The sequence below is a fragment of the Camarhynchus parvulus genome, chromosome 2, assembly GCF_901933205.1.
Source record: "Camarhynchus parvulus chromosome 2, STF_HiC, whole genome shotgun sequence".
Classification (NCBI taxonomy): domain Eukaryota; kingdom Metazoa; phylum Chordata; class Aves; order Passeriformes; family Thraupidae; genus Camarhynchus; species Camarhynchus parvulus.
This window is the reverse complement of record NC_044572.1, coordinates 110,524,443-110,540,024: the sequence shown is the minus strand read 5'-3', so window position 1 is coordinate 110,540,024 and position 15,582 is coordinate 110,524,443. Positions and strand designations below refer to the sequence as shown.

General features: G+C 38.2%; 1 protein-coding gene across 2 annotated transcripts; it reads right to left on the bottom strand.

Annotated features, from left to right (window-relative positions):
- Window positions 1–5,442: 5,442 nt before the first annotated feature.
- PPDPFL (pancreatic progenitor cell differentiation and proliferation factor like) lies at window positions 5,443–8,876 on the bottom strand. Of its 2 annotated transcripts, XM_030971691.1 has the most exons (5): window positions 8,727–8,857; window positions 8,547–8,643; window positions 7,488–7,577; window positions 7,303–7,402; window positions 5,443–6,875 (listed from the first exon to the last, which is right to left on the bottom strand). In XM_030971691.1, exons 2-5 carry the CDS (start codon window positions 8,599–8,601, stop codon window positions 6,863–6,865), a joined length of 258 nt encoding a protein of 85 aa, XP_030827551.1. In that variant the 5' UTR covers window positions 8,602–8,643; window positions 8,727–8,857; the 3' UTR covers window positions 5,443–6,862. The 2 variants fall into 2 exon arrangements, with proteins under 2 accessions (XP_030827551.1, XP_030827552.1); XM_030971692.1 differs by having other exon boundaries at window positions 8,547–8,876.
- Between the last annotated feature and the right edge of the window lie 6,706 nt (window positions 8,877–15,582).

Here is a 15,582-nt window from a genome sequence, read left to right as displayed (position 1 = left end):
CCCTGTTTTACAGCCACATTGTGGTTTCTTTCAATCCATTTTCCTTCTTTAGAGTTGGCTCAGTATAAATGATACGAGGGTCTGCTCTTTCTGAGCTTCTAATATGGCCTGGATTATTTCTTGGACACAGCAAAATACTTTTGTGTTGGTGGGGGAGGGGGAGGAGGTGGGCAGGGGGGTGTTGACTTTTTTTTCTTTAACCAAAGGCAGAAAATACGTTCTAAAGATAGGCTGATCCATTCTAGGCTTAAAAGCACTGCTGACTGCCCTGGCTGTCCTTTCTCTCTCATTTTCCTCTTTCTATGTGGGTGCTAAAATGAAGTTTGTTCTTGTTTTGTTTGTTTGTTTGTTTGTTTTAATTAGTACAGAGAAAACCAAGGATAGAGGAGAGAAGAGTAAATGAGCATTGATATAAACTCTGTGAGTCTTTGAGTCATAATGATCCCTACATATAATTAGGGTTTTAGGTAGGTGTGAATGACTATTGCGGTGATCCACGTTGCGAACCTTTTGTTGTTTTGGTCTTTTTTTACTTCAAATCCATCAACAATGAGTTTACATTTATTTATTACAAAAAGCGCTTTTTCTTTCTGTGTATTTTTAAATGCTGCAGATGCTGTAATGTCCAAAGGGAAGTGAAGGGACATCCATTTTCAGAATTAGTCATAAAAGCATTATATAATTTTATAATGCCAAGCAGTTGATGCCTTTCAAGATTAATAGCCAATGCTATGTTGTAAAAATGCAGACTAAAAGTCAATCCTTACATGAGAGAGTTACAGCCTAAGCACATTTATCTCAGAAGGTCTGAGCTGACTGATATAGTTACTGGAGCTCTATTTTAGTGGTGAGTAGGTGTTTAAAAAGTATTTCTGTTATACAGGTGCCTCCTCCAGACAAAAAAGGAGTTAAATTCACAGTACGGTGACAGACACACAGAAAAACAACTTCCCCACTAGATATATTAAACAGTAACAGCAAAAAATTAATTTAGGACAATAATTATAACACCAAGTAGTACTAGCATTGGAAGTAACAATTTATTTGCAAAATGTATTTCTGTTTGTCAGTCTTTTGCAGCCACATTAGAAAGAAATACAAAGGAAGTAATATTTCATCAAGAAAAATATGCCTCTGGAAAGCACAAAATGTGAAGGAGGAGGAAATTTTTGTTGCAGTGTTTTGTTTTGGTTTGTTTTTTTCACAAATCGATTTTGTATTTTGCAGGCAGGCATTTCATTGTAACAGAATGTGAAGGTATTAATAAATATATAATAAAACCTAAAGTTACCTTGCATCTTACATGCAATACTCCACTAGTTTTGTTACTGCCGTGGAGATATTGTGTAGCCAGTAACACATCCTGTCAGTGTGATGCAATGGTGGTTCCAGATTTCACCTGAACTTAAGTATGTGGTGAGTCAGAGCTGGAGTCATGGCAGCATTTAATTAACCTGCTTAAAATATGTTGGGAAAATACCTATTTAAGGATACTTATTTCATTGTGCATTTTACCCCTAGTATTATCCTTTCACTTCTGGACTATTATGAAACAGTGAAACATGACTTTTTTTATAGATTCTTAGAAAGATATATTATATCCAAACTAGGTTTAGTATAAGAATCTTCGATAGGTTCCAAAATTCTATTCAAAATGTAAGATGGCTTTTTTTTCAAGATGAAGAAGCTAGTCTCTATGTAATGCAATAATATGTAATAATGGAATTAAAGCAAAAAAATGTACAATACATTTTATCAAATAGAGGATCAAAGGCTATTTTAAAATTAATTTTTTTTAAATGTGGGGTTTTAGTTGGGCAAGTATTTAGTTGTGATAAGTAGAACTCTTTAAACATATTCTTTTTGAGATATTAAGGAATTTACTCATTAAATTTGATTTCAGAGTGAATTGGGTGGCATTTCAGGATCCAAGATTTCAAACTGGCTAACATTTTGATGCCATGCCAATAGTGCACCAAAGTGCAGGAAATACTGCACTTTTTCCTTCTCATTTGGCTCACTTAGCAATGGTCTGTAAACCAGAGTCCAAAACATACTCTGGGAACCTGGCTAAAAGCACATCACCAGCTGCTTCCACCTATTGATCCACTTCTACAGTGCTGAAATATTTCTTGAAGTTGGCATAGCTGGATATTAAACAAAATCATGCGCCCTCTTCAGAGAGATCCTTGAAGAGAAGCTGGAATCAGCACTTTAAAACTTTACTCATTATTTAGGTTATGCATTTCTGACTAGCACCTGACCTTCTGTTCACAGACAAATTCAAGTTGGTACCAGTGGGAAAGATCAGTAAAGATGAAGGTGATCAACCACAAAACAATTTATTTTACTCTATTTTACTTTTAGGCTGTTTTACAGACTCTCCATTCCTGACTACTTCAAAATCAGGATGAAGCGATTTTTTCAGTTTGTGCCAAAAGAGCAACAGAAAACAAAACAAAACAAAAGGAAAGGGAGACAAAATCAGAATACCTTTCTGAAAAGCTACTTCCAGTCCTGCTGGATTTCTCCTGGACATCCAGGCTTAAGTCTGTCCTGGAGATGATCCCCACAGGGTGGCTGGGATCAATCTGTACCTTGTTTCTCCTCTACAAACTGAAAAAAAGAGTTTTATCTTGCACCCAGTGGTGCTACCTCAACTAAACAAGTGAAGTGAGAGTGTCTTCTGTATTGCAGGTACAAATGAAAATTCATTTTGTTGATGCTAAAGACAGTTGAGTTTGAAGGAGACACAGTGGTTGACTTAGCTAAGAAAAGCAACTTTTTGAGTGTAGAGGCCCTTTTTTATTCCTTTTATGAGCTGCTCTAACATTATATCTCTGTGCAGATCATGCCCTGTCATTTTGACTAAAAGCACTTTTATAATTTTATTTTTGAGAAAAAGTCAATAGAGTGTCTCTGAACATATCATCAAGCACTGTAAGTGGGACCTGAATCTTCTCTTTTTTCATAGGGCTGGGAAAGAGCAATTTCTTTCCCCACAGTTTCTCAGAGGGATGGAAGCGGAAAAAAAAGAAAAAAAATGTTTTCCACAACTCCCTCCCAAAACAGTGATCTGATTCTCTTTTTTAGTAGTGACAGCTTCTTCCTATTACAAAAAACCTATCCTCTAGTGATTACAAAAAAGTATATTTCACATCTGCTACTGCCAGAACAGCTTAAAATGGCATATGACAGAGTGCATGACAAAAGAAATCTGACAGAATCCCTCCATCAATGAAGAGTCAGCCAGGGCAATGAACATGGTCATGGTCAAAATTTTCAGTCAGCAGCTGTATGTGCAATAACCCGAGAAATGTTTTGCAAACAATATTAATCCTGGTAGAAATGTCTGAGTAAACCCTGCTTGGGTTTTCCTTCATAGAAGAGTTGAGAAGTGACAATAACAGAGAGCCTTCTTTCAAGAAGAAATAATGAACTATTATTTAAGATCATGAAAAAAAATGAAGAGGGATGTGCAATTATTTTCAAGTATCAGGATGTTGTAATACCACAAAGAGAAGTAACCCTATCCAAAAAATTACAAGGATATTACTTACTCCTAAGAACTCAAAATTAATTTGATTTGCTGTTAGATTTTCTCTTCATTCTTATATTGAAAATCTGTTGTATCTACCTTGGTCCATTTATCATTCTGGCTTCTGCAGTAAAAGCAAGTTTATTTAAAAAAAATCCCATTTAACTGCAATAGCTACAGTCTTTAGAGTTAATCCTCACTATTGTCCATCCACAATATATAGTATTGCTTACTTCACATACAAGCAAGAAAACTCTAGGAAAGAAATGTAACTTCACAGTATTTCTTTCAAATAACAACAACTGGGGAAAAAATCATTATTATAAATTTCTCTCTCTAAATGTGCAGAGCAACAGATTTCATCCTTCTTGAACCAAAACAAATGGTACAAGAATTTTCTTCTATTTTAACTTTTAAATTGGATACTACTAGGACCAGGACACTATGAATTAAATTTCCTTTAAGGGAAGAAATGGAAATCTATTATTAAGTATCATTACTATATATGTACTTAAGATAAAGAAAAAAAAATCTTTCTCAAGGCCAGCTTTCCACTCCTAACCTGGTTATGATAGTTGGATCTAACTTGGTATTTACATGGTGGCACAATTCTTTGTCTAATACTCTATTTTTTTCCAGATGGATAACAATGTACAGATTAACTTAAAATAGATCTCTACTTATAAACCTTATAATAGCAAAAAGCAAAAAAGTGTTTCTTTTCTACTACAATTAATCATTGATCAAACATTTGCATCTGTCTTGCCCAGACTGACACATGAAATCACACTGTTTCTGTTTTCCTGTTTTCCTGTTTTCCTTATTCTAAGTGACATTTAAACGATTCAATATAGCTTCCCCTTCCTATTTATCTCAGCTTCTCTATAAATCAATTAAATTTTGGCTTTCCCCTCCTCTCAAAGGTGCCTTGAATTGGCATTTAAATCAAGAAAACTAACATTTCCCTATTACTGAGTTGTAAAAAACTGCTGCCCTTTGTTTGCAAGCACTTTCATGTTCCGTTTACCCATATCCTCTCAGGAGTTTGTTATAGCAACATTAGATATTAACTAATGGAGCTGGCCCATTGCATACTTTGAAGAACTGGCACAGATCACTGTGAGTTGGCAGGGGTGCTGCCCAAGTGCTGAGCTGATCTCAGCAGAAGAGGATGTGGATGGCATGAGGACAGCATTTTTACCACATTGTTGCCATTACAAAAACAAGTTGTTCACAGGGCCTAAGCAGATGAAAGCAAACAACATGCAGCCTTCCTCCCCTCACCACTCCCTGAAAAATAACTGTGTTTTCATTCAGGGGAGTTTTTGTGGGTTTTAACAGCTTATCAGCTCTTTGAGCCTGTTCTGCACCCCAAGTTTTGGCTCAGTAAGGACAGAAGCACCTTAAGCTCAATGAGTAATATGGAAACTTGTCACTTCTTTTCCACAGTGTTTCCTGAATATGGTATTTCACATGTGTACTAATAATAAGGCTACAGCACCTCTTTCTTCTGTTATTTCAAGAGAGCTCTTCAAAGAGAGTCTCAGTCACCTTCTTGTAACTATGGTGCTGTCTTCCTTTACAAAATGTTTTTATAGAAAAAGGTGTAGGGGCTTTTTCTTAGCTTGCAAGCCTTTTCCAAGTCACATCAGCCCTTAAAGTGACTAAAGGAAGTATGTGATGCACATGCAACAGAGACTTTTGAGGGGGTTTTAAATTTTTCAAATACTTTGTTTTAAAAAAGAAAAATAAATACACATTCAAAACAGAAACCCAAACCCACACAGCATCTGCACCACAGGCAACATGGAACACCATTTTGTTTTTGGAGGCCAAAAATAAGTCAGACAAAATATTGATTAAATCTTTATTAACAAAAAAAATCTTAGTATAAAAAAAGCTCATTCTGTATACTTAGAGAACAGACCAAGATGAAACTATACAATAGCAGTAAAGTAAGACACAAGTCAATTTAAAGACCCTTGAAATAATATTTTCAGAATTGTGCTCTTTTCCGTCGTCATCTGCCATGCCTTTATTGCCTCCACCAAGACTGTAAACTCCCCGAAGCAACCACTTGATACACCTTGGAGTTATGCATAACCATTAAACCATTAGTGAGTAATAATAAGATGTTGCCTACATTAATGTTTGCTACTGTTAGTTCATCTAGTGATAGACAAATATCCAGCAGGTTTAATGACAGTACATCAAAAAGTTGCATAGATACTTGTCACAGATATTATCATCCAGTCAAACACTTGTTATTTTCCATAATCCTTGAAGCATTTCAGTCATGCCCAGTAGAATAAACAATTGTTATATTAATTAGCTTCATTTAGTCTTCAGCATTGCAATGTTATAGTGCCTTTCAAGAGCATGACAAAAGTACACTTGGACAACAACAATAATGTGATTACTTTCAGTGGAATCCTTTGCCAGATCTAGCCCTCATAACTAATCTGGTATACAGCAGAATATTGATAGAATTAGTCACTTAGGAACAAGTAGATCTTTAAGCCACAACAAAGTAGGCAGAAGAAATCTAAAACAAACTAAAAGTATCAACTCTGATTAAGATTGTTCTTCTCCTTGGAAAAGGTCAGTTTCCATTAGGATTACTGGTTTTGTGCATCTCCTCTATTCTGTCCTCAAATACCAGCATACATAGGTAGGAATGAAAGTGGTACCTCGGTATTTGAAGTTGGGATCTATTTGAAGTTGGGATCTATGCACTCTGCTTTATCAAAGAAACCAAACTGATTATTGCTTGTTCATATAATTGGGTTTCTAAAAGCAAAGCTATTAACAAGCATTCTTGTAAACTTACACCCTGTAACTGGTACACAAATACTGGAAAAAAGACGTGTCACGCAGCAGTCCTACTCTGGATTATAGATTTGAATCTTGCTTACATCAGTGTGACTGCCTATAGAGCTGGTATCTCAAAGGCAACTTAACTGAATCACCTATTGCAAAGTCATTCAATACATATCTTCCTCCTAAATCTATGATGTCTTATTTTTTTCTGTCACTTTTCTCTAATTATTCAAGTCATCAGGATGTTTATTCCTGGAAATTTTCATTAGAGAGACATCACAAATTATGGCAAATCTGGAAAGAACACAGTAGGCCATGGATATGTACACTAAGCAATATCATTTTAGCTACTGGAAAAATATTTTGAAAATACACTTTTCCACTCTCCTAAAGGTTTTGTTTTCCTCTTGCAGCTGAACCCAGACATTAGGAAGATCCCAAGCCTCTTGGAAAAACAAGTCTGTATGTAGCATCTCAGTCAGAAAAGCCATCATGCTGTCCTTTTCAACTGTTGGTACTGCAAAAATATATTTATAAAGGTTATAAATATCATTTTCACTGTATTTACCGCAAAGATATTTATTTATCTGCCTAAGTATTTTTAATGCATTCATATCAGCTTTTTAACATAAAGTAACGTGGCCAAACTGTATAAATGGTTGTGCAAGTTGTACAGGTAGATGATTAAATAAACATCACCATAAGTGTGAAACAGTAATAGGCACTGCCACCTGCATAATGTGAAGTAGCATATGAGTTCATTTGTTAAAATGAAAACATAGAAAGGTTGCATAGCATTACACTTGATGTATATTCTACTTAAATCATCAAAACAGCATTGCACCTCACCAGATGGTTTCAGCTGATTATGACTTGTTTACTAACACTGTTACCAAAAGGAATGTAGAGCAAGTTATCCCCACTGTTTTAAAAGCAGGACTCACCTGCTTGCTGAGAGTGTTTTTCTGCCAACAGCTGGTGGAGAGGGTTCACTGTGGAAGAAGCTTCTTATCCACCAATGTTTATCAATTAACTCTGGTAACCCTGCCAAAGGAGAAAAGCCCACAACATTAGACACTGGATGAATAACAGGAAAAACTGAAAAGCGTTTCAAAGAAGGGAACAATACCATTCAGTGCTTTGTCCTGGTCTGCGATGTTCACAGCATCCAAACAGCAGGAGGAGCTGGAAGAAACACTGGATTCTGAGCTCAGTCTTGCTGTTCGTGGAAAACAGAGACACAGGTAACGAAAAAAAGTGCTTTGAGAGAGTGCACTCTTTATATGTCAGGAGCTTTTCAGACATGCTGCTACCTCAGAGGAAACAATTTCACTGAGCCACAGAGTGTAACTGTTCTACTACAGTTTTCATAAGAACTTTGATATCAGTTTCTCTCTCACTCTACTCACATTTCCCTTAAAAGCAGACTGAGATCTGTCTGCATAACTTTCACTAAAATCACTGACAAAGCCACTGATCATGGTCACACTGCTGCCAAGACAAGCAAGTACATCCTTGAACATTTATGTCCACAACAACACAATTGGCACGCTTTCCCTTGTGGCACAACTAAATACTACACTCCCATTAGCGTCCATCGTGGACCTAGGAATCCTAACACACCACGTGCACCCTCAAAGCGGTGATTATTTCACATATTTAGAAACAAAAATGTGAATTGATTTGTATTATGTCTAAATTCACAAAGTAAATAGGAAGTACAGGTAAAGCCTGGACTTGCTAGGCTAACACTTTTTCTAGGTCACGTTTTATAATTAAATAAACATATATATGTGTATATATATATATGTGTGTATATATATATATGCATATATATATATGATAACTCTAATAAATAATTGTGAATAGCTTTTTAAAAAAGGTAGATTAATAGCCAGAAGAAGATAGTCATTAAAACTAAAGTTCTGTGATATGAAAAACTCTCCAAGAAATTAAAAGCTATTTAGGCAAAGACAACTCTTTGCCTGCAGCTCATCCAGACCACCAGAAACACTTTCTGGCTCTTTCCTGAGTGCCAACAACCCGGCCACTTTCTCGGGAGAGGCTCGGGAGGCTCAGCCTCCCCACTCCAGAGGCGCTCCCCAGGCAGAGAGAAAGGAAGAGGGGAGAGAAGGGCAGGGGATATGTTCGGGGACAACAAGCATCTCCCGGCCCGCCGAGCACTCACTCCTGTAGTACTGGTTCTTGGCCAGGAGGCAGCCGGCGGACGGGACGGAGGCCATGGCAGAGACTCGACGAGGAATCCGGCTTTCTCCGGGAGGAGCCTGTGGAGGAAAGGATGGACGCTCTGTGCCGGGAAAAGGACGCGCTGTGCCGGGGGAAGGAGGCGCCTGTCGCTGCGGCTCACCTGCGTGAGGGCCAGCGGCCGTGCAGAGGCAGAACCCGGGCCCCGCTCCGCACCGAGCCTCTCCAAGTCCGCCGCCGCCCTTTATGGGACGGGCAGGCGGCTCCCCCCGCCCGGGGGCGGTGGCACAGGCGGGACGGGAGTGAGGGGACAGGAAGGAAGGGACGGGAGGGGACGGGAAGGGACGGGAGGGGACGGAGGCCCCGGCCGCAGCCGCCCTGCACCGCCTGGGTCAGCCCGGGACAGCCCGCGGCGGCTCCCGCGTCCCCGCAGCGGCCCCTCGGTCCCCGCTCCTGCCTGAGATCCCGAGCACATCGCTGCAGTGGGGACTAGGAGCTGCTAGTCAAATATTCTCTTCCATGTGGGGAATGGGAAGAGCAGACAGGTGCCGGTTTGGATTAAAATTTTTGTTCAGAATCGCTATGCATATACTATGGTTTCTTTAGTGAAGCCAAAGGAATTATCTCCACTCTCACGGTAATGATTAAAACCTGTGATCGTGTAGTCTTGGTAAAGATAGAATGATGTCCAAGATAGTTCACGAAACTACTTTTTCTTTCCCAAGATAAATGCACAGCTCCTTTTCATTGTTGCAATCGTATTGTATGGCAAAACTAGTCCACCAGTGTGTGTCCTCATCTTTCAGAATTGTCAACAGAAAAAGTAACAAATAGCTTTAGCTATTTGGTTTGCTCCTGCTCCACAACAAAACTTTTTGTCTTTTTTTTTTTCCTAGCAGGGGCTGTGGGTAAGAACACGGAGGTGAAGTGTGTGTGATACGATGTTGCTGTCACATCTGCTTGAATAGTGAATTCTATCTCAAATGATAAGGACACAGCTCATAATAGCTCCTAGCATATTTAACGGAGTGTAAACCACACTGCAGGGAAACCGCCTCTAAAACAATACCCACACAGCATTTGTAGCAGGTAAGCAGAGTGTGTTTTCATAGGTGTTTACTGATGTGCTGTCAGAGTCTTGACCAATGTGGTGGTCTCTCCTGAGCAAAGACTGAAGGCTCATCACTGAGAAATCTGAAAGATAGGCACAGGAAATTCCTTGCAGATGACTTCATACCAAGCACTAACGCCAGTTACCCCACACATTTATCCTGTTATATAAAAAAGCACTGTAAGAGTAGTAGTACTCACTGTTGCAGCTTCTTGTTTATGGATATCTAAATGTATTAGCTTGTTAATACTATTAGCCATTAATTCAGTGTCTCAATCACCTCGTTTCCTACCTTAGTAATCAATTTCCATTCTCAGTCTTGTTCTATTTGAAGGAAATAAATTTCTGCAACACCCCTTTGTTTTTGTCACCATAAATGCCCTCACACTGAGCACTCTGTTGAATTGTCAGATCCATTCCTGAAAGAGAGGAAGCATCTTCCCAAAGAGCCATAAGAAATGGTCTTCTTGGGCTGTGAGGGTGGGCATTTGTAGTGATAGCATTGTGTCCTAGACAGAGCTAGTAACATTATCATTTATTGTATCTGTTTTTGTCATTCAGCTTTAAAATCCTGTTTTAATGTTTTGGTAATGTTCATTGGTTTGTCAAGGACATTATTAGAAAAGTTGATTAGGCTCTAACATGCCCGTGGTATAGGCTTTGTATTTTACAAGGAAACAGACATAATTTTCTCTCTTGCAAGCCTCACAAACGTCCATCCATTTCAGAGCCATGCCAAAATACTCAGGAGCTGGGGAACACCAGGTCTGTAAAATTTTCAAATTTCAAAATTTTCTTCACTGCTGCATGTGTATAATTTGGCTTTATCATTTAGTTTACATGGTCATTTACCACTTTCGGTTTAGAGCCTTTTTTAATGCACTGGAATAGAAAGGGCTTATTTAATGAGAAATTTTCCACTATTTCTCTCACTTAATCTGTCATTATGTCCTATTGTATTTTCTTTTAGTAAGAATACAGCATCCTCTGAATGTAGAACTGCAGGTTTCCCCAGTGTTTTTTCTTGTATGGTCATTCCGGCCGACTGTTTCTAAAATACTGGCACAATTACTTTAAAGTATTGCTACAAAACCAAGGCATGCTATTATCTTCAGCTAACAAGAGGGAATTCTGAGATCCATAGGAACTAAGATAAAATTTACCAAAAAATCTTACATGTCTCATATGAGAGCTGTTTAGGACTTTATTTTTTTATAACTGCTTCATGCCATACTTCATTTACCCACTTATAGCTGTCATTTACTTCAGATCCAGATTTAAGTACTCAGTGTGTTGATAAATCAGATTCTCAATCAGACATTGAAAAACTTGGTTAGTGGCCGCCTACGATTAACTCACATAGCATCAATTTCAAACTCAGGGGCAAGGTTACAATTTAACTTTCAAGACAGCATTCAATTGCCTTAACCACTGACCCATTATTTTCTCCCTGAAAGCCTTGGCTGCATCACTTCTCAAATTCTGTCATGAATATGGAAGTAGTCCTATTAAATACATGCTATAGTCTCTTGAATATAGCAAAGTCAGTTCATATCCATGCTTTACGTGGAAAGAGGCAGGGGCCCTATGAAATAAATAGTACATAATCCCCAATTTTGTAAAAATGTGTTTACAAAATGTACACTTCCAACCCCTTGAATGAGTAATACTATGATCTTAACAACAGTGTTAATACAACATTTATGTATGCATAACTATTAAATTGACATAGTACTGAATTATTTGTGATCCCATGAAACATGGATACTTATCAGAAAGTAACTTGAAATTAAAAATTATATCAATATGACTGATTAAATGGATCAATCTCCCACCATATTGTTCCAGGATTACCTGATATAACCCTTTATTGTAGATTAAAAACAAAACGTCACTGTCACAAGAAGAAAAACAAACAAATAGTCTATATTGAGTTACACTTTGAAGCTGGCCTGTTAATTATTCACTAAAAAATGTTTATCTAATATACTTAGCTACTTTTTCACTTCTTAGAACATCTGTGAGCCTGGTGCTTTCTGGGGACTTGTTTTGGGTATTTACTTCCATGCACTTTTATGACTTTTTTTTACTTTTCCTTACCACTTAACCTTCTGTAAGAGTACCGTAGCATTAGAAATTCTACAGTGTTGCTTCAGAGCTGTGTCCTGTGGATGATTATATGGCTGCTCTGACAATGTTTAGAGAGATGTGAACAATTTGAGTGAAAGTAACTCTCTGAATGCATATGCAGAAAAAATCTGGAAAAGCAGACTTTGCACCTTTCCATAAATTACAGAATCACAGAATAGTCTCAGTCTAAAGGCATCTGAAAGGATCATCAGGTCCAGCTGTTAAGTGGATGGCACATACAGGGATCGAGCCCACAATCTTGATATTATTAGCACCCTCCTCTAACCAACTGAGCCAATCTCAAAATTAATCTTATTACCCATCCACAGCTAACATTTCATTCCAGTTTTTTACAGAAAGTATAAATCATTCTTTTTTTAAGGGATTTCTGTACCAGTTCTCCATGAGAAGACCAAACGTCCCTGAGTAGTGTTTTGTAATGGATGTATTAACATTTTTAGAGAACTTAAAGGAACCTTTCCTTCATGGATCTGTTAGTAACTCTAACTATTCACTATTTACCTGAACTAATGTTTTTGCATACCTATTCTGTCAAATTTTGAAAAGAGTCTATAAAAGAGGCTTGCATTAAAGAAACTTCATAGCTCCACTATGTGAAGTAGAAAAAACTTTGCCATGCAAAATTTACTTATCAAAACCTCTTTAGTTTGTTAGCTGCTTCCAGGGACCAGTACCATCACTTACTTTTTTCATTCATTTATTTTACTCTTCAAATATTCCTCCAAGCCAAACAGCTCAGCAGGAATGCAGGGCTCATCTGTCAAAAACAAGAGGAGTTGAGGTATTGATGGCAGTGTGAGAATTATATAAATGGCAGAGTGAGAAGTGGCAGGGGAATGGAATTCATATTGTATGTAGCCTGCAAAAGGTACATGGGGCCATAGAGCTGCTGGGGGGATCCTGAGCACAGAAGGGACAAGAAAAATTTTTCTTCACCACTGCAGTGTGTGATACCACTGCAAATCATCAACTCTGTAGTAATGACCACTCCCAGCAATGAGCCGAATGTTTACTGAAAGCTGCAGCACTTTGTTTCATTGTTTTTATTTTTAATCTTTACTACAAATGTGAATATAAACTTGGCAAAAAACCAAAATGAAGCTACACATTTGATGAAGAGAAAAATCTTTCTTTTTCCTGACCATTTAAGATATTGGATGACAGAATACTGAAAGCAAAGGGTAACTACTGATCTCTAGAGTGCATGGAGTACACCTCTGAATGACGCACATTGCCGGAAATGCCAGCAAAAGCAGGGAAAACACATACTTTTACATACAAACTGCATGGCAAAAATACTGAGAAAGACTGTGCATTTCTAAATTGTTAGCACATCTTTGTGCATTTACTGTTAAATGACAGTTTTCAAAGGCTAAAAGTTACAAATTTCTCTTTATTCAGTCCACTTCATGTGCAATGCAGCACTACATTCACACAAAAACAAAGATATTTTAGCATTTGTCATTTTAGTTTTATCTTAGCACTTAACTGAAACCCATTTTTCTTTGGATCCATATGCAACAATCTGCACAAAGTTCTTCCACCAAGCTACATATTTTACATCTTTCTCAGGAGGATTATGAATACTTGGACTTTTTGTTACTTTTGTTTCTCAAGTGTTCTGAAGAAGACTTAAGCTCCCAGTATCACCAAATATAGGGATTATAAATTGTATTCCTACAAAATAGAATATATAATTGATTGGAATGTAACTGAATAAAGCAAAATTGAAACATAGGCATGTTTATATACCTTTTTAATATGTCCCTGGAAATTTATTGATCTACAGAGATGAGAAAATTTGGCTGGTTATTCAATTTCACACCCATTACTGAGATGCAGGGCAAAATTGCATATTTTTAATACTCTTGTCCATTTTGATTAAAACAAACATTTTATTGAATAGCATCCACCTTTTCAAGTTGCTGTAAAGAGTACTGTGCATTTTGATATACACCCACAGACTCTTCTCTCATTCACTTCTGTACCTAGTGTCTCTCTGTCTTTGCAGGAAGAATGGACTCAGGCTCACCGGTTTGAACACAACCTGATTCCTCTGCAAAGGCATCCTAGAAGGTTGTAGTAGCCCCTCATGCCTCACAGTGCATAGACACTATTCCTCAGCACTGAGACATGCTGGCATCCTTATTTCTTTACTAGTTGTTCTGTCACCAGGCCAGATGCTCAGAGTGGAGCAGTATGAGGTGCAAAAAGAATCAGGGAACTTGTGAATAAGAAGAACATATTCATAATTTTGCAGCTGGAAAATTTCCCATTAACCTAGCAACAGAGCTGGCCCAGGACATCACAGAGCTGAACTGTTCCAAATTAAGAAAGTCTACTTTTACAGCTTTCTTAGAGCAAACTGTACATCCTGAAGGTGTGGCAGACTTACATCTATATGGTGAGGCTGTGACAGCAACACCTGAAGAAACATTAAAGCCTTAATTCACTCACAAATCCCTCCAGCATGCAGAGGAGGAAGGCTGGCTGTGTCAGACTTATCACACCAGGATGCCAGGTCAGATCCTCAGTTCATTGTGCTTGTCGTTTCCTTCTTCTGTCAAAATTTAACCAGTTGACCTCAGAAGTGCAAACACTATTAGGACTGATCAGGGACTATGCCATTTTTTCTAGACTCCCACACACTTAATTTCACCTGAAGTCAGAGTTTAAATATGCTTAGTAGCATTCTTTGGCCCTGAAGACAACTGTTATGGAATGGCCAACAGGCACACTGTTTTATACTGCAAAATAAGATGTTTACAACCAAAATGATGAAGAATTCTCTCTTGCTTGTGTTAAAACACAAGCTGCTTGGCAGTTTTTTGGGAAAAAGCCAGGGAAAGACCTAAACCATTCCAGGACATTTCTAATTATCTTAATAGAAGGGACAATCATGCTCTGTCTCCTGTCAAGGTTCCCTGGCATTAATTCAAGGGTTAGTTAATTTAATGGGACGTCACTGGTGCCTAGTGTAAGATCCAGAGTCCAATAAGCTGGCAAACTAATGACTCTGCTAGGCATCCATTTGAAAACCTACCACATTTAACATTTGGGTGTAGATGGCTAATTAGGGTCCAGTTATTGCATTTCTTTAGATCTTAATGGATCTAATGCAGTGGCTGTTTCCATCTCCACAGATGCTGTTGGCAGGAAGTCTTTCTCTGAGGCTTCTGCAAAGCTGCCTCCACACGCACTGTTCCAAGTCTTTTAGCACAGCAAAGGCTAGAGCACAGTTCCATTCACACAACCAGGGAGGGCCTTCTGCCTTAAATGTGCAACATAAAAAAGAGAACAGGCACTGCCAATATCTGTTTCTGTGACCATTTAGAAGCCAAAAAAAAAAAAAATAAAAAAACAGGAGAGAAAATAGCCAGACATGCAACTTCTTTGGGAGACCATTCTTTCCAGTCTCAACGCTGTCCGACACCATTGCTGATCCTCTAAGCATGACATGCTGACACTGCACTTCAATTTGCCTTATGAGAAAGGAAAGGTAGCCAAGCTGAGCCCTTCACAAGGTAAAATTGCCCAGCATCCCAGCAGAATTTGCTCCAAATATGAACTCATCTCACTGGCAATGAAGGCGTGGTTGGCAGCATTTCCTGGAGCTGAGGAATGACAGTAAGAGCTTCTTCATCCCATCAAACTATAAGGTGGATGCAAGTGGTTAGTTTGTGTCAGGATATACTGTTTACATTCCCACATGGGAATCTGAAGCCATATTCACTGCTACTGAACCTCTAGAATTACA